The sequence below is a fragment of the Xylaria bambusicola genome (assembly GCF_022495145.1).
Source record: "Xylaria bambusicola strain CBS 139988 unplaced genomic scaffold F5B22scaffold_13, whole genome shotgun sequence".
Taxonomy (NCBI): Eukaryota; Fungi; Ascomycota; class Sordariomycetes; order Xylariales; family Xylariaceae; genus Xylaria; species Xylaria bambusicola.
This window is the reverse complement of record NW_025953566.1, coordinates 691,044-710,454: the sequence shown is the minus strand read 5'-3', so window position 1 is coordinate 710,454 and position 19,411 is coordinate 691,044. Positions and strand designations below refer to the sequence as shown.

At 49.0% G+C, this 19,411-nt stretch overlaps 5 protein-coding genes across 5 annotated transcripts; 3 read left to right on the top strand and 2 right to left on the bottom strand.

Annotated features, from left to right (window-relative positions):
• Positions 1–1,048: 1,048 nt before the first annotated feature.
• Positions 1,049–4,166, bottom strand: F5B22DRAFT_82048 (uncharacterized protein). The gene is made up of 3 exons (XM_047980592.1): positions 3,844–4,166; positions 1,357–3,768; positions 1,049–1,301 (listed from the first exon to the last, which is right to left on the bottom strand). The coding sequence occupies exons 1-3, from the start codon at positions 3,997–3,999 to the stop codon at positions 1,206–1,208; spliced, it is 2,664 nt and encodes an 887-aa protein (XP_047832445.1). The 5' UTR covers positions 4,000–4,166; the 3' UTR covers positions 1,049–1,205.
• A 1,077-nt stretch (positions 4,167–5,243) lies between these two features.
• Positions 5,244–7,242, bottom strand: F5B22DRAFT_82023 (uncharacterized protein). The gene is made up of 4 exons (XM_047980591.1): positions 7,079–7,242; positions 6,371–6,955; positions 5,395–6,296; positions 5,244–5,341 (listed from the first exon to the last, which is right to left on the bottom strand). The coding sequence occupies exons 2-3, from the start codon at positions 6,623–6,625 to the stop codon at positions 5,766–5,768; spliced, it is 786 nt and encodes a 261-aa protein (XP_047832444.1). The 5' UTR covers positions 6,626–6,955; positions 7,079–7,242; the 3' UTR covers positions 5,244–5,341; positions 5,395–5,765.
• A 79-nt stretch (positions 7,243–7,321) lies between these two features.
• Positions 7,322–9,098, top strand: F5B22DRAFT_600855 (di-trans,poly-cis-decaprenylcistransferase). The gene is made up of 3 exons (XM_047974560.1): positions 7,322–7,850; positions 7,906–8,165; positions 8,219–9,098. Exons 1-3 carry the CDS (start codon positions 7,629–7,631, stop codon positions 8,775–8,777), a joined length of 1,041 nt encoding a protein of 346 aa, XP_047832443.1. The 5' UTR covers positions 7,322–7,628; the 3' UTR covers positions 8,778–9,098.
• A 939-nt stretch (positions 9,099–10,037) lies between these two features.
• Positions 10,038–13,035, top strand: F5B22DRAFT_82009 (uncharacterized protein). Its single transcript, XM_047980590.1, has 3 exons — positions 10,038–11,423; positions 11,481–12,289; positions 12,343–13,035. The coding sequence occupies exons 1-3, from the start codon at positions 10,231–10,233 to the stop codon at positions 12,405–12,407; spliced, it is 2,067 nt and encodes a 688-aa protein (XP_047832442.1). The 5' UTR covers positions 10,038–10,230; the 3' UTR covers positions 12,408–13,035.
• Positions 13,036–16,581: 3,546 nt separating this feature from the next.
• F5B22DRAFT_635399 (uncharacterized protein) lies at positions 16,582–18,459 on the top strand (the record flags this gene model as incomplete). The annotated part of the gene is made up of 2 exons (XM_047977131.1): positions 16,582–16,849; positions 17,099–18,459. The coding sequence occupies 2 exons, from the start codon at positions 16,582–16,584 to the stop codon at positions 18,457–18,459; spliced, it is 1,629 nt and encodes a 542-aa protein (XP_047832441.1).
• Positions 18,460–19,411: the final 952 nt, after the last annotated feature.

Sequence of the window (19,411 nt, the reverse complement as noted above, 5' to 3'; positions counted from 1 at the left end):
GGGGATAATGCGGCAACCAAATGGTCGCAATGGCTGTGTAGACCGCAGCCTGGGGCATTATTCATTCATCAAATGTCTTGTATTGCGGCATCAATGCATGGATACAGTAGTCTTGGGTCAATGCGCCCTTCAATGAGATTCTATTCAAGACAATGACAAGCTGACATTGTAGACATTTTGCCTCTAGGTAGCTTGACAAGAATTACTTATTCAAAGCTTAGCATACCTAAGGGAAAACAAACCGCCCCGACCTGTAAGCGATTAGTATCTAAATAGAGTCGCAATACGTCACGTTGCACAATCATATTAAACAATCGTACTCAACAATCAACATGCATATAGAACAATATGGTAAACTTCAATCAGGTATATCGAGTAGAATGATTTGTTGGTCTAGACGAAGAGGTTGATTGAGATGTGGCAACTCATGCTACGGCCAACCATACAACGAGAAGGGCGAACCAACTACAATCGTCCACCCTAGCTGCGCTCAACGAATCTTTCACTATCGTCCCTGCAGTTCGGATGAGATGTTCTATTTGTATGATACGTACAGCTATTGTGTTGGGTGCCTCATAGGAAGTTGAACAAGGCACTGCCGAACCCCTGTGTCTGCTTTGGTTGAGCCTTTCAAAGCTCCAAAGGGAGTTGGGTGCGGTGAATGAAAGTTGATCGGTTGAGGGGGGGTCGGGTTGGGTTATTACTATGATGGCTCTTATGCCGTGGTGTTGTCCATGAAAGTGAACCTAAAAACGGCGGGAAGAGAATTTGATAGATAAGACAAGAATAGTCGGAGATCGGCAAGTGGTAGACGACGTCTTTGAAACTACCTAGTTGTGTATAATGACTAGAAACAGCACTTGATTTCAGTTCCGTGCTGCGTGCAGACATGGTATAAATAAACTCCAATATTTGATATAGAACCGCCAGTCCCGGAGGCTTTCATACCAACACTTAAACATTTGCATGCAAAATTCTAAACCAACAAGCCATGTCATCATCTTTAACCAAAGAGTATAACCCAAAACCTGGGCAATGCTCCCCAATGCTGGTTGTCTAGAAGCCATCGTTAAAAATTGTACGGGAAGTGCCAACAATATACTCCCAGTGTCCTGAAAACCGTAATCGTACAAGGGGCTGTAATAACTCCGATGAGTGCATGTGAGGGAATCCAAGATTGGAATTAGAATGTGGTAACATGATGCTCATGGTCGAGGACTCAAAGGACTTCGGCCTGGTCCCTGTACCCGTTTCAACGCCCGGAGTTCGTCTTCAACCTTTCGCCGCAACATTTGCTCTGCCTATAGAATAAAATCAGCATTATATCCTGCGAGGCGCGAAGCTCAAAGTACCTACTCTCAACTGTTCTTCATACTTCTTCCGCTCTGCTCTCAAACCGACCCTGTATGAGTCTGTCAAGTACGAGGTCTTGTTCGCGCCGGAAGGGCTCTTTAAGCGCTCCCGATCCAACTCGTCTAGAACTTGCTCCTTTTCCTTGCGTAGGCGAGCAATTTCTGCTTCTATTCTTCCAAGATCGCCTGTAGCATCTTGTAACTGCCTTTCAAGATCTTCGCGAACCTTTTCTTGCTCATCCCGGATCCTATCACGCTCTGTCTTGACCCTATCAAGCTCACCCTCCAACTCTCCAATTTTCTTTTCACTTTCAAGTGACTGTTTCACGACACCGGTTAAGTCGTCGGCAGTAGCCTTGAGCTCCTGTTCTAATGATTGGACGCGCAGTTGCATCTTGGTCGATTCCGAAGTATTATGTAATGCGGCAACTTCGGCAGCGCGTTCCTTTCGAGATCCATACGCGCTGTCAAGTTCAGCCTTGGCCATGGCGGTCTCCATCTTAAGTTGTGCAACCATGACTGTCATTTGTTCAAGTTCCTGCTCTTTACCCCTGATTATCTTCTCTTTCTCTTCAATAGCGCTTTCAGCAATATCTTTAGCGCCATTGGCATCTTTGAGCTGTGTATTAAGTGCCTCAATATTAGTCTCTGTCGCTGCTAGACGAGCTTGCAAGTCCCTGGTTTCAGCTTCTAGGGAAGTAATCCTAGCCTGTCGTTGCTTCAACTGTTCTCGTGACTCTTCGATGACAGCAGCTTCTTGATTACGACTACCTTGCTGATCCTCGATTTCTTCCAAGGCTTGTAATAGCTGGGCACGAACATCATCTGTCTCGCGCTCGGCACGGCCCAATCGTGCGCTTATCTCTTCTATTTCGCTCTCCTTATCGTGAATTTGTTGGTCTTTTTCTGAGTCAGATTTACTGTTCAGTTCTCGTTGCTGTTTGATTTGTCGCTTGAGAACGGCCTTTTGCTCATTCAGCCTGGTGGCCTGCATGTACAACCACTGGATCTTCGAGGAGAATGCAGGTAATGAATAAGTCTCGTTCACATCCGGCAAATCGGCATCTGACAGGTCTTCCTCGTCCGGTTCTAAGCCTTTTTCCATGCGCGTCCTATGACGTTCTTGTTTGCGTTGGCGGATATCAGCGTAGCCAGACTGGATGATATCCCACAATCCCATAAGAACAGCCTCATATTGGTCAGATTTCTGCTTTTCAGTTGACGATGAATTAGCAATATCTGCGGTCCGGCGAAACTGTTCGTCCACTGCCTTTAGAGAATCCTGCAGGTATTCGAACTGCACCTCAATACTATCAGTTGAAAGAGGAGCATGTGGGTGGCTGGGGTCGACGTTTACGACAATGGTTTGGATTTGCGAATTCAAGGACTGCAGTTTATGAGCAATTCCAGAGCCATTATTTTGATCGTCAGTGACTTGAAGCAACGCATTCTCTAGATACTCAAGATGACTGTTGAGCATATCACCTGGTTCCCGCTGCCCGACTGGAACAGGAGCATATTCACTATTCCGAGCCGGATCTGTCTGGACTACAGCCTCCCGTAGCTGATGATTAAACTGCCCCAGCTTTCGTTCTGTGTCCGATATCATGTTCCATTGGTCTGCTCCTTGCCTTCTTAATGTCTCGATTTCAGCATGGAGTGCTTCAGCCTCACTCCGTAGCTGGTCGTTTTCCTGACGCAGTTTATCGGTTTCTTCGACAAGCTGCTTATTCTGTTCGCGTACAGGAGACTTGAGAGGGATTTCAATGGGGTTCTGGAGCGGCTGGCTGTTGAGAACGTCGGTCATGTCAAAAGAACGGTATAGACTCGCTTCATCGAAGACAAATCCGTCCTCGAGAAAATCTAAACTGTTACGTCCATTTGTTGTCGTGTACATGCTTTCGGGGCTGGCGGGGACGCCGTTGACTAAAGGTGGTTTAGAGGATGCAGATGCGGTTTTCTTGGCCATCTTGTGAGCATGCTGCAGAATGCCTGCCGTGTGCTCCAGGAGTTTCCTTTGAGGTCCCATGAGACGTTGTTCTAGAGACCATAGCTCTGCCGCTAGGTCTTCACACTTTTTCTGAATAACATCACGCTCAGCTTCTGCCTCGCGGGCGGCATCACTTCCCCCACTAAGGCGGTTTCCCAACAAACTCCTTCTCCTACTAGTAGGCGAGTACAACCGCGTCATGGATATAGCGGCATCCCGATATTTCGATTGTATTGTAAGGTTAGAGCGGGCTTGCTCTATCCTTTGTGTAAGAAACTGACATTGTTTCTTGAGCTTATCGACCTCATCCTCTGACAGGATAACGTATTCTTTGCTGTCAAATAAGGCCGTCTCGGTGAGAAGGTGAACCTGGACGGAATCTTTGAGATTGACAAAGACGGAACTCTGAGTGCGTTCGCTGTTCGTCTGCGATTAAGAAATGTTAGTATGGCGAACTGAGCTGACCCAAATGCTTGGAAAGGGTGAGCCTTTGGAACGCACCGGGTTCATTGGCGGCTTTTCTTTTTCAAACCCTTTCGAGGCTTCTTGCCTATAGGAATCGACCAGAGCCGAGCCATTGGGTGGGAATGAGGGTATAGGCATCGAAGCACGACCAACATCGAAGCTGTCTTGTCTTGACGTCGCGAAGTTATCCATCTTTCTTCTCTTCTTCTGTACCACGTTCTGGCGGTGCTAACTCGGAATCATGACGAAGCAGGCACAACAGGATTGCGATGGCAATTGGGCAGATTTTTTGGCGGTATCTCGCGTCGTGGTACCGTGAAGGACAAGCGTTCGGTACTGCGTTAAATTTCGTTGATAGGTCAAGAACAAAGAATATGGGGGATTGAATCTGAAGGCAGATCTGATGAAGCCTCGTCAAGAAGATGCTAGTAATCAAGATGCGGGTCTAATGCGAGATTCGCCGGCTAGCCAAAGAAACAAACAAGGGAGCACGCAAAGAGCAGAGAAGAGCAGATAACTACGACGCTTACAATCCAAAAGCGGAAGGGTATCGGGAGCAGGTTGCGCAACAGGTCGAGCCCGTCCCAAGAAAAGGAGATTTGCGAATCCAATGAAGCCTATTACCGAATGGATTTGGGGCAGGACCGAAAAGAGGTGCTAACCCAGTAGGTAATATAAGTGGTAGTACATACATACTTACATAGTACTTACTACGTACATAGGTAGTAGGAGGATTCATGTCTAGGGTGGCTGGCGCGTTCGCGGCTGGCAGGTGCGCTAGACCAGGACCGCGCTCAAAGCCCCCTTGCGCGGCGCGGATTTTAGCGCTTGACAAATGCATCCTGCTAAGCCTCTTGGGGCAATCGGCACTGTTTTATCTGCTGTCACAAGCTGCGACACGCTGTTATCGTGGCTTGCTGGCTGAAGACATAATAAAATTGCACACTTTAAGCATATGCCCCAAATAATAAAACCTGCATTATTACTGCACTACCGAGCGTCTTGTAGGGTAGCAATTGCGGAGTCAATCTTTCCTATTGTACGCTAGGTATCTGTATGATACGTCACAATTCCAAGTGCTGTGAAGTAGATACCTACATAAAGTACATTAGTGTATGCATTAGTTCTTGACATACCCTATCCATGCTGGCGTGACTCGCCGAATGTCGCATCTCCGGCAGTGGTGTTCTGAATTTCCGATGATCCTTTCGGCTGGATAGTTATGTTGATTTACGATCTGATCCTCTCTAAATGAGGGATCGTGAGAATCTCAGACCGGGAGGGGAGGGGAACATCGAAAGTCAGGGGGTAGCTTGTCTACTACTGTCCCCTTAACAGCGCGAATCCAGCGAGCCCCAGGCCCTAGTGCGCTACTAAGCGTACTTAGCACTACACCAACTATAGTTATGTACCTATTATAGCATAGGAACAGGTACTTTGTAGCACCGTATCTTCACTACCTACCTAGGTATTCCCATGCGCAAAGCAGCCTGCACACCGGAAACCGATGCACATGGAGGATTTGAGTAGACACCTAGGTAGGTAAGTAGGTGATATACTTAGGTAGCTAAAACTAGGGTTACCTACATGTATATCATGATTGATAGAGACAATGTTTGAGAATATCTACATGCTGTTTCACTACCTAGGGAAGCATGAGGCTGCGCACTGGCCTCGCTATATTTAGTCTCGGCAGTTCAAGCAAAGCCTCCTTCAGCCTGACCACGTGGATGTTGGCATCAGCTTATTTCCACTCCGTGATTCCTTGTGCCGAATAGAGTTGATATGTTTGACAGCGGCCGCACAGTTGAATTTTAAGAGATGTGGCGAACGTTTCATAGTTCGTACAGCAGTTGTCATGTACTGGAACCAGCACAAAGGGATAGCCTGATAATAGCGTTGAGTTCAAATATTTGTATTGTCGCTAATTAGAATGTGCCTTGGAACTGATACATAACTTACTGGCCCATGGTCCTCCTTCGTTCATTTCCTGACTGTCCATCAACTCCAGTTGTCGACGCTGTCGGCACACTCTCGTCTTCGAGCCGTCGCCTGAGGCCCTCGAACTCCTGGCTTCTTCGGGGTGTTCGAATACCAACAATCCAACCTGGGATCCGCCAGCGCATCAGTGACCTCGGAAGAACCTCCATCCGCCATGCATAGCCTACAATCCACCCAACAATAGCGCCGAAAATAGAACCAGGCCACTGGAAGAGCGCTAACTGCAGCGCGAGTAGATACCGGTAGGACTTGTCCGAAAATGTAATGCCTTGGAATGGCTCGTTTGGCGACTGCGACATTGAAGTGGCTATTCTATATTTATAGAGATGAGGTATCATGGCATGGTATTGGGCAAGAGCCGCGAAAATGATGGGTGTCGGGCCAGCGGGGAGGTAATTGACCAGGCCGAGACTAAGAGGTCGAAGGAAGAGTGCTAGGAGAATCGGTGACAATATACCAGTCAGAAGGAATGTAACAAAGATGAAGGTCTGGAATCAATGGATTACAGTTAGCCACAGCTCTTCTATTGCTTGGGGCAGCGGCGGGGTAGGGAAACACTCACAGCATACTTCCGCGAACCCCATAGTCTCTCAACGGACCTTAGATTATACAGGCTCATGGCGGCGAACAATACCTCGGACGAATTTGTGTAGCAGAGCTGGTAGATCAAGGCTCGCCAGGTCTGGTGGAAGCGCCAAATGTGCAAGTCAACGAGGATGTAGAAATAATGCTTGATATCCAAGAGGCTCGCGGCTACGGACATGCCGATAAGGCCATAGACAAGGCTGCGCGTCACTGGCGCGTTGGTGAAAGACATTTTAAGTCCGTTCAACTCTACCAGCGCATTGTATGATCAGCGCTGGGATGGCGTTGCCGAGGATTGACTTGGGCTCGCGGATAGAGCCTCGAATCTGGGCAGATCTGGAGAAGTGCCTGTCGATGTATTGTTATGCCTACTGTATGTGTACTTAGGGAGTAGAGGCATGCATCATGTATAATTCTCCTTACCTATGCGTAAGGTTAGAGAGGTTGATGCCACTATCTCTCTACCTACTTATGCTGCCCCACTCTACCCGATAGGTAAAGTGTCCTTGTTCAGCCTTGGTTAAACCGCCTGCAAGGCTGAAGAGGAAGGAATACACTTTACCTACTCCTACCGAGTTAACCTCACATAAACTAAAGATTTCATTGAAATTTGTGTCATATAGCATAAAGAGAATTGTTCTCGAATTGAGAATCAGGTCGATGACTGCCAACAAAAGGTACCTACCTACCTCTGATGCATTTCGTTGCAAATACCTACATACCTATACTTATGTAAGGTACATAAGGTATGCAGCAGTCTGCCAGCAGGGAGCCCGCCTGGTTTTGACCCCAGATGCGCTAAGGACGGCCTGCATGTGGGTACCTACCTAGAGCTACCTCGGTACCTGCCTACCCAGATAAGATGCCGCTCTAAGCATACCAATATGTGGCAATACTACCTAGGTACGTAGAGCACACCACAAACGCACGATAAAGCTCCAATTGGCGCCTTAGCGCTCCACCAGTTGTTCAACTCGAGCTGCGAATCCTTGCAACAATGACAGTCGTCGTCATAATTTCTAGATGCATCAGACATAGCCACAACCAACCTTCGCGTTTCCGTATTGCCTTTCGTTACCTACGTATTCGTGCCTGTACAGGACGCCTCATCTGTGCAGGGAAAGAAAGTATCAAGAAAGTAGAAGTGCCCGTTCCCACGACAACATAAATATACTTTTAACTACCTGCATATTCCACATCTATCACGCAAACGTCCCCCTATAGCCGACCTCATCATGTCCGATCTGTACCTGTCCCATATTAGAAATTGGTTTTGGAAATCTCCTCCGGCAGAATGGTTCATAAGAGGCGCGCGAGAGATGCTTATCGGCACACTTAAACAAGGGCCAATTCCCAAACACGTCGCCTTTGAAATGGATGGGAACAGGCGGTTTGCGAAGAACCACAAGATCGAGACAATTGAGGGTCACCATTTAGGCTTCGAAGCTCTCGCGAGAGTATGTTTCCATCGTTTCAAACTCGCCGTACACACCTAATGGATCACTTTCAAAGGTACTTGAAATCTGCTACAAGTGCGGTGTCAAAGTCGTGACTGTTTATGCCTTCAGCATCGAGAACTTCAACCGTCCACGTGGCGAAGTTAAAGGGCTCATGGCCATGGCAAAAGTGAAACTTGAACAGCTTGTGCAGCACGGCGAACTGCTAGATCGATATGGCGCGTGCATTCGCGTGCTTGGCGAGCGAGACCTTATTCCTGACGACGTTCTCCCCTTCGTCGACCGAGCCGTGGAGATGACCAAGCACAACAAGGAGTAGGTTTGACTAAACTCCTGGTTCGCATGAGTCGCGCTAACTCGCATATCAGCGCGGTTCTGAACATCTGCTTCCCGTATACTTCGAGAGCTGAAATGACAAGCGCCATCAAGGCCACTATCGATGAATTCACCTCGCCGTCTCAGCCATCGAAACCCCCATTTTCACAGTCAAGGATAACTCAGAAGATAAGATCGAATCATTCTAAAAGGACAGAGTCCCTGGACTCGATCAGGGAAGCGTCGCCAGAAACTGGTGCCAAGTCGGATGTAGACGATTCCATGTCTTCGACAACAGCATTAGATCCGGAGTCACCGCCTTTACAGTCGACGGCCAAGCCTCGCAGATTCCCAAATGCTGAAAACATCACCGCCGACACCATCAACAGCCACACATATACCGCAGAGTGTCCACCCCTCGATATATTCATTCGAACAAGTAACGTCACGCGATTGAGTGACTTCATGCTATGGCAATGCCACGAGAACACTCACATCTTTTTCCTCAAGTGTTTTTGGCCAGAATTTGATCTCTGGCATTTTTTGCCGGTATTGCTCGAGTGGCAATGGAGGCAAAAGAAACTCCTCGAGAAAGAATCACCACGCAAGTAGCATGAGTGCGTTGGTCACCATTGTTTAACGGAAGCGTAAACTTGTGTTGAGAACCTGGGAAACTCCGAATTGACATAACCTCATTGAGTGCCGTATCAGCAATTAGGAGGGGTGGAAGCACAGCGATCCAAGGCCTTATTTATAATCGTTCCGTGTTGCTAGCTATAAAAATGGAATAGACGATGTTTACCGTAATAGAAAATGCGCGACGGTTTCCGTAGATGTCAGAGCATTCTAGGCATCGATGATTACCTTACCCAGTTCTCGCTGTGTGTGACGCGGGTAATTCCAAAGTTTTGCTCCAGTACTGTTATAATTACCAAGTCACCAGTCGTGAAGGTGACCTAAATACTACTGGAGGACCACATAGCCAACGCCCATTTCAAAACCCTACTTGGGTAACTGGAGCAAAAAGTTAATCATGCATGAATTCATGCCTGCATATGTTTACTCGGACGGTTCTCTCGAGATGCCTCTACTTATTGGCTTTCGCATCGCATCCAGTGACCTATCCAATCTGCACATCTACATAAGGTACCTAGGTAAGGAGAAGCACCAGTAAAATGGATCTGAGCGGATATGGCCAGCTACTGTATATTTACTTGCCTAGTCCGCCCGGTTGTACATCGGGTATGGCCTCAAAAGTGCTTGTTGTATCTAGTCATAGCACGGAAATATGACCTGGCTAGACTCCATTACAGTACTAGCAACAACATCGTTCCCACAATGCCAGTCAACCTTGTCTCAAATTGACAACTTGTCGCTTCTAATCGTCCATATGTCGTTACATCTACCCACATACCATACCTGTACAGAGGTTCTATTCTTTTATGAGCTATTCAGGAACCAACTTGAAGCATGGATGGTACATGGATACCTAGCGTGTCACCTCGAACCCCGTGTGTCAGTTCCCGTCAGCTGCCAGAGTCTAGGACAGCGGACACCCTGCAAGCGGCAGATCAGCCATCCCCAGCTCATCTTTGCTCTCTTATCCCTTATCCCATCCCTTACCTTATCTTATCTAATCGGGGGGAGATTGGGCGATGATTTGGTAATGCCTTGCTAGAGAGCCAGGCGCATTGGCCGAGGGGACCTAGGTTAGGTAGGTACCTAGGTACTTGCTGCTACCACCTTCAGCATGCACCACCTTGCTACGCTGCAGCTCACTGACACTCAGGCACTGTAGCCCTCGCAGTTTTGCGCCTCCGCCTCTACCCTCTTTACTTCTTTGGTCGCGTTTCTTGCACCACTTGTTCCAGCACAGCACAACCTGCCTCAGATGCCAAGATGACTTGAGCTTCGCTACTTGAAGCTCCTTGTCGATTTCACCTGTCAACATCATTTACCATCTCATCTCACGGCTTTCTGTGCGCCCGCCTCGCTTGTCGCTTCTCGGCTCAACCTTCCAGTCGACCGTTTCTTCTTCTCGCGCCATTAGTTTCCGAGGGACACGATGAAGGCAGCTAAACCATCTCAACCCGATGCTGCTGGTCCTTCCAGTCGGAGGGCCCAGCCAGTTCGTCAAACGCGGACGAACCCTCCGAGGACGAACTCTGGGTCTCGCATTGTTGGCGGCCGCGAGTCGCTTGGAGGCAGTCAAGCCCACGATCAGCCCATCGACATCTTTCCCGCCATTACTCACTTCACCGACGCCATTACCTCCCTACCTAAAGACATCGTCCGACACTTCACACTCTTGAAAGAAGTTGATGCCAAAATCTTTGCTCCCGAGGAGGCATTATTCCAATTTGTCGACGCCGCTCTTAAATCGAACCCTCCCGAATCACGGAGCACTCGCGATGGCTCCAGTAGTGTCGCGCCCGCCTCGACACCTATGAGCGCCCAGAATAGCTCCAGTGGTAACGCATTGGGCGGTCAACCGGCGCCTGGCTCACTCAACGAATCCCAAGCCTCCACTGTCTTCGATCCAAGCAACTTACCAAGGCGGAAACTCTTTCTCCACACCGCATTCAAAATTCAAGAAATACTCGTCTCTCTCGAAGAGAAGAACCATGTAATATCTACAGCAAACGAGGCCCTCTCTAAACACTTGTCTCGCATTAACGATGTTTGGCCCCACCTCGAAAGTGAATTCAGTGATGAGGCAAAATGGGGCAGTACTACGCATTGGGCCTACCCAGAGAACCGTATCAATCGGGCAAACCAGGCGGAAAGATCGCGGCGTGATGGGGCCGCCGTTATCACCGCTGCTGCGCAGCAACTCCAAGTAGAGGAAGCTGCAGCACGAAGCGATGCGAGAAAACAAGCGCTTATGGCCAAGAAGGGCCTTAAGAACCAACACCAAGACTCCGACGCCGATGACCATGACAATAAACAAAAAGGCGACCCTCCAAAAAAGACACAGGGCGGAACTAAAGCACGCAAAACCGCGGAATCTACGACACCAGTGGGTCTAGGTATTACCACAGGTGCCAATGCGAACGGGAATCCCCCATCAAAGAGGAGGAAGGTTGAAAACAACGCTAAAGCAGTCAATGGCGGACAGCCTATGGAACGTGCTATGAGCTCCGTGTATGGCAGCAATGTCCCTAAACCCAAAAATCCTAGCCCACGGGCGACTCCAGCGCCCGAACCAACCAAGAAGCGGAAAGCGCTTCCCACCGCAAATGGAATATCGAAGAAGAGGTTAGTCTCATGCAGCACTCGTAGTGACAAAACTGATGTGTTAACACCGATCCACAGCAAAACCGCAGCCGTATCCGCCGCGGCGGTCTCTCCATCCATACCATCACCGACCCCTCAACCAAATCTAGGAGATAAACCAAATGTTCGCGGCTCTCCCGTGCCACCCACCAACGCGCCGCGCCCAGCTTCTTCGAGAGCGAGACAGAATTCCATCCAGTCGAATGTAGAGAACGGTCGACAGCGCCCTGCCTCATCAGCATCAAACCGGCCTAATGGGATGACTATTGCCCTCTCCGAAGTGCCTGTCGCACCCAGTGGACCGCGAGCCTCGGTCGAGCCCAAAACCATAAAGGATTCTACCGCTGTTATCAAGACAGAGCCGAATAAAGAAGAAACCAGCGTTCGCCCTCCAGTTGCCGTGAATGGCCTTACCAAGAAAGACAACCTACCCAAGCCAGATGATGCAGAATCCAAGCAAGAGCCTTTACAAAACCATGTACCAACCACAACGACAGTTGTTACAACTAAAAGCGGGCGAGCCAGTAAGCCATCAACTCCGGCCCTAGGCAGCTTTCCAGATGCAGCACCACGGTCCCGGTCGTCAAGAAACACGACGACGACAACGGCGAAGAGGAGTCATAAGAAAGGTGCCTCTTTGCACGCAATACCTCCACGTGTTGTGGATGAGGACACAAACAGCAGTGGCCACGGCGATGATGAAGGCGAGGTCGATGCTGATGAACCGCTGTATTGTTATTGCAACGGGGTTAGTTACGGCGAAATGGTGGCTTGCGACGCAGAGGACTGCCAACGGGAGTGGTTTCATCTCGACTGTGTGGGCTTGAAAGCAGCTCCACCCTCTAACAGTGAGTTTATGCATTCCCTAAGTTCAGTGATAGTTAACTGACATAAGCGACAGTGAAATGGTATTGCGATAACTGCAAGGACCGTCTCAAGACGGGGAAGAAAGTCAACGGAAGGTGAATCTTTGGTTGTAACGTGTTCCGCGAATGAGTGATTATGCCAGGTCACCCTCTATGATACATATAACGGAGTTGGTGGCTATCATCCAAATCATTTTACGGCGAATGGCGTCTGGAGCAAGCCGATTAGCGAGCATTTGCAGAATTCCAATGACTCGTGGTTTTGGCCCTCCTGGATACAGTATATTTTCCTTCCTCCTTCGAGGGTTGTTCCATAGATTAGCGGGTGGTCCAATAGCGATTAGGGCAAAAGATGAAAGAGGTTATAGCGATCTTTTGACGGGGTTCAGCGCAACGAGAGGCACTTTGCAGCACCGCTTCATACTATCAGAGAACCCATAGCATCAGGAAAGGCAGGAGTCTTTAGGGCGCGGTAGTTCTCATTATAATTCTCTATCCACGGAGCTACTAGAGATGGTCAATTGCGTCGTTTACGTAACAAGATATTTGTTTCCGTCTCTATACGACTTTGGTCGGGTCGATAGACGGAGGAAACTGCCGACAGAGACTTAGCGTGCATCTGCTAATAGGTATATAGAAAATAATGAAGCTATAGTTCACGCAATCCAGTTATGCACTAATAGACGGCTGACCTTTGGTGCCATCAGTCCTCACCAAAGATCCTTATGGATCTGCTTGAGTGCAACAAGTTAGCCAACGCAAGCTTGGCTAGATACCACGCGTCGTAGATAAGCCACGTCAGATGCAGCTATAACTCATGGTAAAATCCCGAGAATCTCGAGAATCTCATCGCTTCGAATTATCAGCACTAACGCGATGGCGACGGAACAGGGACAAAAATCATAGTCGATGTCCGGAACGACCGAATCATCCACGGGTTGCGGCCCCGAGTTGCGAGTTCTAGTCCATGTGTGACAGCCGAGGCACAAGAGATTGAGGCAAGGCTGTGTGTGGCACACGGTTGGTCGTCGGGGCAATTCATTGCGCCAGCCACGCCCGGAATCTAGCCAGCTTACGTGTTGTTATGCAAATAGTAACGCCACTTATCTGAGCTTTCTCACGCGGTACCTATGCCTTGTGGTATAGAGTAGTTAACATAGGCAGCTGATGAGGGCATACATAGGTCTACGGCTGGCGAGGGTCGAAGCAAGTGAGGCTCACGCGGCTGCTTGACGTCAGCTCCGGTATCGGATGCGAGCATGAGACAGTGTCTTCAGAGGTAGTATTGGATGGATAAAGATCCAAATGAGCTAAGCAGCACATAGCTAATAGAATGGTCGGAAATCGAACCAAGCTCAGTGCTTGGCCCATGCAGTCATCCATGGTTGAGTTGGACTATAACATGAAGTTTTGCGATGCATCTGGCAGTTAGATGGTCTGATCAAGCAAAATTTCAAGACTACGGGTGCTCGTTTCTGGTCTTTTGGTTCCTGCCAAGCGCAGGCAGAGGTTGGGATGGCGAAGACCCAAGCCGGGAACTTATTTGCTTGTTCGGTGGTTTATCTGCTTGCTTGCTTACTTGCTTGCTGAGGTCTAGAGCCGATGTCGGCACTAGAGGCCAATTCGGAGTTTGCGCAAAGTCCGGCTAGCCACGGGATGTAGGCAAGTGAGTAATACTCAGATGTATGTAGTATCAATCACTTGTGTTGGTGAATGATTTGCGATGGGCCCGAACGACTTTGAAGCCGACTGCGGGCGCGCAGTGGAATTCGCCTCGTACCTAATTACAGCTATTGCTATCACTCAACGCCCGGGAACCTGGGGCTGGCGGGCATCGTCAGGCCAAGAGGTCTGGGCAGGTGATCAAAGTATTGGAAATCGATCCAATCTTCTATTTTCAGTTTTGCCGGAGTTGGCACGAATTGGGTTGTAGTGAATAATGATGGAAAAATGAAAGTCGCTCAGCCAGATCGAACGACGATCGAGGCCTCATGTCCATTCGCTGTCCTTATATAAAATACTACCTACTTAGTAGGCAGCCTTTGTAGCATATACTAGACCAACAGCAAAAGGAGCAAAGCTACCAAATGATGTAACTGTCGTGTCATGTTGCCAAAGGATTGGGCAATACCACCAGTCTACCACTACTGTACGTGAGTGGTCATGATTTGGGAAAAGCCAAGCGACAAGCCAAGATGCTAGCCAAGCCAGGGGGAGGGGATACACCCAAAGTCTGGATAGGAACTTGTCGTGTGGCGACGGCCAATGAGCGATGCCGTAGCACGAGGATTTCTCCAATTTTGGCAGTCTTTTTCTTCTTTTTGCCCCTTTCGTCACGATGCCCGCCCCCCTGGTCCTTTGTGCACCCTGACGAGATGGATGCAGCACGGGTAGGGGAGGAGGGGAGTGAGGCTGGCCACAGGTACACACTTCCAAGTTGGGTGACGAGGTTACAACACCGAAATGAGAGAGAGAGAAACCCGGCGCAACCCTGACAATCAACTTCGGTCATGCGATGCTGCTTGCTTGGATAGAAGACAGATGGACAGCCATTGTTATGATTATTATTACTACACGGCAATGGACCGAGGACCCCATTGTCTCGCCAAGAAGTGGTAGGAAGTGTTTAGAATGGCTGATGTGGTCAGGTGACGGTCAAGAAAGCTTAGGTCTTTTGTTTCCATTACCCAATACTTGGCTGATGGAAACTGCGAGCGCCCCTCCAGCGAACCGCCCGGACACTGCTGGAGCCACTGGCCGGTTCTGTTTTGCTAAACTTTACTACATCGATACTTCGATGCCTGTTTCTTTGACCAGAGTTGACCATCCATCTCACCTCCTCGGCCACAGAATTGCAGTCCACGTGCTGTGCAAATTAAGGCAAGGCGAGAGAGAGAAGAGAGAAAAAAAGAATAGTTTACGGCTTCCTGTCTTCTTGATCTGCGCGGCCCCTTGCACATCCTGGGCCGCTAGCGGGAAAGCAACAACAAGTAACATCGCCTCCAGCACCTGGTCTGGTCTACATTAGTCTACCCCAGACTTTTTGTCTGTCACTTTCGCACTTTGGCTTCTTTGGCTTCTTTCATCGTCTTAGTCTATGTAAGTAGTTTTCCTCTACCTCTACTACCGTGAGGCTAGATCTCATCATCCACGTATATACACAGGTCACAAGTCCCATCTGTACAGTACCCTGCTTATGCTGACCTGACCTGACCTGACCTGACTTGACCGGACCTGCTTGGAGCCCGCTTTAGTCTGCCGTCCTGAACCTGACTGTATTATTATTATTATTATCTCCTCCAACCTCCATAACTCCAACACGACACATCACGCATACACTACTTCCTAGTGGACTCCTTTGTTTTCCCGTCCTTCTTTAAATTGTTTCATCCACGTCCAATCTGTCCCTAGCCGGTCCCCTATTGGCCTTGAAGTAGCAAACATTCCCAACCAGTTCATTAAACGCCACGGCCGTTTAATATCACGACGCCGGAGCGCTTCCCCGCATTGCGCCAACCATATCTATTACCTAAACTCACGACCCATTGACTAACAAAAAAAAAACTGTCTGGGCCTCCTGGTGTGACACCGTGTGTACATCTCACATACTACGTACATGCGCCTTCGCAGCAAACGGCCGAACCAAACAGAGTTTGTGCCACCTGCGCATCCGGGTGGTATCCGTGTCCCATCTCCACGGTACCTTGACGAAGCCTCTGCGTTGTCGCTGACGACGAATCCTTACATTGCGAGAGGGCCACGGGGAGCGAGCAAGAAAGCAAACCACCATTGCGCTATTCCAAGCGCTTCTTGCACCACGACACAACCTTTCTCCTTCCCATTCCCTGAGCTATTCCCATATTGACCCTCAGACCCATTCTCTACTGTACGGTCTGGGTTCCCATACTGACCTATACCACCTGCCTACCTACCTACCCTTTCCATCCCCAAACACCCCTCTCCCGGCTACCATGGCCTCCGTTCCCACCGCTTCCGTCCTGCGGAGCTTGGATGATTCCCTGACAGAGGAGCTTATTAAAACGAGCCAGCCACCCACTACTGACGAGGAGATGTGTGACACCACCGCTCTCCAGCAAACAACCAACGCTTCAACAAAATCTTCATCTAGTCGCGCCTCCTTCTCCTCGGTGCGAGAAGTAGACGACGACATAGCCCAGGCTTTTAGTAGCAGCAAGGTTTCATCATACTTCAGGGAAGGGTCAGACGCCGCTGTTGACGATACCAGTAGTGACCCTCCATCAGCTGGTTTCGATATGGCCGAGACACAGTTCATGCCACCCGTCACCCAGCCACACAGCAGGCTACATGGATGTTGGTTTCCTGCCGTCGCTGCTGATAACTTTCAAGGATGGAAGCAGATTGGTGTGAAGGGTAAGCAGGCGAGCAGGAGCTTTGGCGACTTGCAAGCCTTGCGCATGGTCTGGTCTACAGCTCCTACACCGAAGAAGGTGAAAGGTCCTGTAGAGGTACGGCGTACTCCAGGCAGCTCACCACTTGAGAGGCTCCCTATGGAGATCAAAAGTAGGTTACCACACCCCTTTTACATGTATCCCCAGTGCCCTATCACAAATTTTGGAGAATGAATCTTCAGCCGTGCCAAGCTCAAAGGTCAAGGCTTGAACAAGGCTAGTCCCCATCGTGCTACCCCAGATTGTTTATGTCACCACCATTTTGCCTCCTATCGTAGTACACTGTCTTCCTGAGTGGAATACTAGCTTATTATGCAGTCTCTTGAGTATGAGGCAAGCACTTGACGCTAACATTTTACAGATCAAATCATCGATCACCTTGTACTGGACATCCCACCAGATGGATTAGCTAGTCGTAATGCCGACTTGATGGCAATGCTGTTAACCTCAAGAACTCTGCACTCCGCCACATTAAATGCATTGTACAGGAATATCACGATCCCCCATTCGAGGATCTTCCGAAAATTTTTAGCCCACATTGCTCAAAACCCAGAGCTTGGCACCATTGTTCGGAGATTGGACTTCAGCCACTTTAACCCAACTTCTCTTTTCACGACGGCAAGTGAGCGCGCTACTACCCGCAACTTGACGCATGAGACGTTGCTTCAGTGCCTAGAATTAACACCATATCTTCGCGAATTCCTGGCTCAGGAATATGTCGATGACGACATTGACGTTCATGTCCTTCGGAAGTTATTCTTCGGTTTGGAGAGATTGCAAGGACTTGACCTTTGTGCATGCTCCTCTGCGCCCTTTAAGGCGGCATTTGAGGCGATCCTTTCGGACGACTGGCCGGCAGAATTATCCATTACCCGGCTTTCATTACACCGCTGTATCAACCTACCGTCAGCTGTATTCGAGATGCTGCTGCCACGCCTCACTAATCTGACACACCTTGATGTAGCTGGGACCCGCATCACCGATGCAGCACTCATGTCCATTCCACACACCGCTAGAATCACGCACCTCAACTTGGCAAAGTGCAGACTGTTATCGAGCTCGACCCTCATCGATTTCCTTACACACCATCCCGCGGTAAAGAATCTTGTTTACCTCAGCGTAGCAGCTGACTTTCGAAGCTACGAACTGCTCGACGAAGAAGACGTGGCTCGTTTGCTTCCAGTTCTACCCTCAACCCTGCGATCGCTTAGTCTTAAAGGCAGCAGGATGAATGCTTCGCACATTAGCCTGCTACGGCCATTAACAAAGCATCTCGAGGAGTTGTCACTGGGTCGCCGACTTAAGACGGAAGACATTAACCGGCTATTCCTCCCTGACGAGGAGATGGAGCAGCTAGACTGGATTCCCCATACGCTCAAGTATCTTGACCTGTCGGACTACATCGCCGGATCTCTGAATCTTCCTGCACTTTTCAGCAGCGGTTCTCTCCTAAACCGTCACTCTGCGCCTCTTGAGGTAGTTGAATTGCCAGATGATGCATACACGCGCCTCTCTCGCTCACAGCCGGTTATACGACTTGGGTGGACGGCGACAGACTTCGGCAGCCGCGCTTGGCTTGTGAGAAGACCAGAGGGTACCCGAGATCTTGGCTACCGTGACTGGAAGTTGGGCGCTGCGTTCTGGGGCATGCGCAAGGTGCCCGTGGCGGTGGCTACTGTTGGTGGCATGTATGGGAGTTACATGTTCAAGCGCCACTTGTAATTCACATGTGGCCACTCACTATACATGACACGACGCTCATCTAGCTACTGAGCCCCCATGTTACAAATACCTCACCCGAGCTGTTCGGCTCACATCGTGTTTTACACGCCATGATACCCGTTATACCTTCTGGTTCCATTTTCCTTTTTATTGTTACGGCAATGACTTGATGAAATAATGATAAGGATCAATGCGGTGGTTAAAAAAAAGATTCCAGCGAAAGATCAAGTAAAAAAAAAGTTCTGCATGGCGGCGCAAATTGCTTTCTGTTTAATTATAGGCTACCAGCCGTTTCTGTTTATTCTTGTACTGGGATTCGCAAGCATGATATGCACCAATGTAATTAGTATCTATCATCGTCCACGGTGTTTCAAATCGCAGCCGTCAGTAAGCACTACACATGCAGTGAGGAGTCAGAGATGATTAAGTGAACGATAAACCAATCTGTTTTATGCTCGAGTAATGTGTTTTTCTCCGCGAGCGTAGATAATTCTTTGCGACCTCAAATTCAGGATTATCCGAGGCTGTGGGCGTAGATCGACGCATGGTAGGATATTGCGTCAGTATGACACGGAATTGAGAAATGGTACGCGTGACGTGACTTAAACGCGCGATGCAGATCCCCCTCGGGTTTCGGCTGCATTTCGTCTTGTGTGAAATATATGTATGTATTGTGGGAATAGCAAGATAAGCAGTATGAGGTCTTAGTTCTTTATTTACGATAGGTTTGGGTATCATCTACTTCACCTTTCTTGTTTCATGTATCTGATTAGTGTGATCTTCTGCCCAGGGAGATACTGTATTGTTACTCGATTAACCGAAATCTAGGAACTATAGTTAGTGAAAGAAGACGAAATACACTGAATCTCAGCCTGCTGCTGCTGTCGAAGTATAGGACGTGAGTGGAAGCGTAAGTTTGCCCTGGTAATTGATATCTTAGGAAAGTTACATA

Coding starts and splice junctions, on each gene's coding strand:
- F5B22DRAFT_600855 (XM_047974560.1), top strand. CDS start 7,629: ATGTCCGATCTGTACCTGTCCCATATTAGAAATTGGTTTTGGAAATCT. Junction 7,851..7,905: donor GCTTCGAAGCTCTCGCGAGA/GTATGTTTCCAT, acceptor TCACTTTCAAAG/GTACTTGAAATCTGCTACAA. Junction 8,166..8,218: donor ATGACCAAGCACAACAAGGA/GTAGGTTTGACT, acceptor CTCGCATATCAG/CGCGGTTCTGAACATCTGCT.
- F5B22DRAFT_82023 (XM_047980591.1), bottom strand. CDS start 6,625: ATGTCTTTCACCAACGCGCCAGTGACGCGCAGCCTTGTCTATGGCCTT. Junction 6,297..6,370: donor GGGGTTCGCGGAAGTATGCT/GTGAGTGTTTCC, acceptor CATTGATTCCAG/ACCTTCATCTTTGTTACATT.
- F5B22DRAFT_82048 (XM_047980592.1), bottom strand. CDS start 3,999: ATGGATAACTTCGCGACGTCAAGACAAGACAGCTTCGATGTTGGTCGT. Junction 3,769..3,843: donor AAAAGCCGCCAATGAACCCG/GTGCGTTCCAAA, acceptor TCTTAATCGCAG/ACGAACAGCGAACGCACTCA. Junction 1,302..1,356: donor AGTATGAAGAACAGTTGAGA/GTAGGTACTTTG, acceptor TTTATTCTATAG/GCAGAGCAAATGTTGCGGCG.
- F5B22DRAFT_82009 (XM_047980590.1), top strand. CDS start 10,231: ATGAAGGCAGCTAAACCATCTCAACCCGATGCTGCTGGTCCTTCCAGT. Junction 11,424..11,480: donor AATGGAATATCGAAGAAGAG/GTTAGTCTCATG, acceptor ACCGATCCACAG/CAAAACCGCAGCCGTATCCG. Junction 12,290..12,342: donor AGCAGCTCCACCCTCTAACA/GTGAGTTTATGC, acceptor CATAAGCGACAG/TGAAATGGTATTGCGATAAC.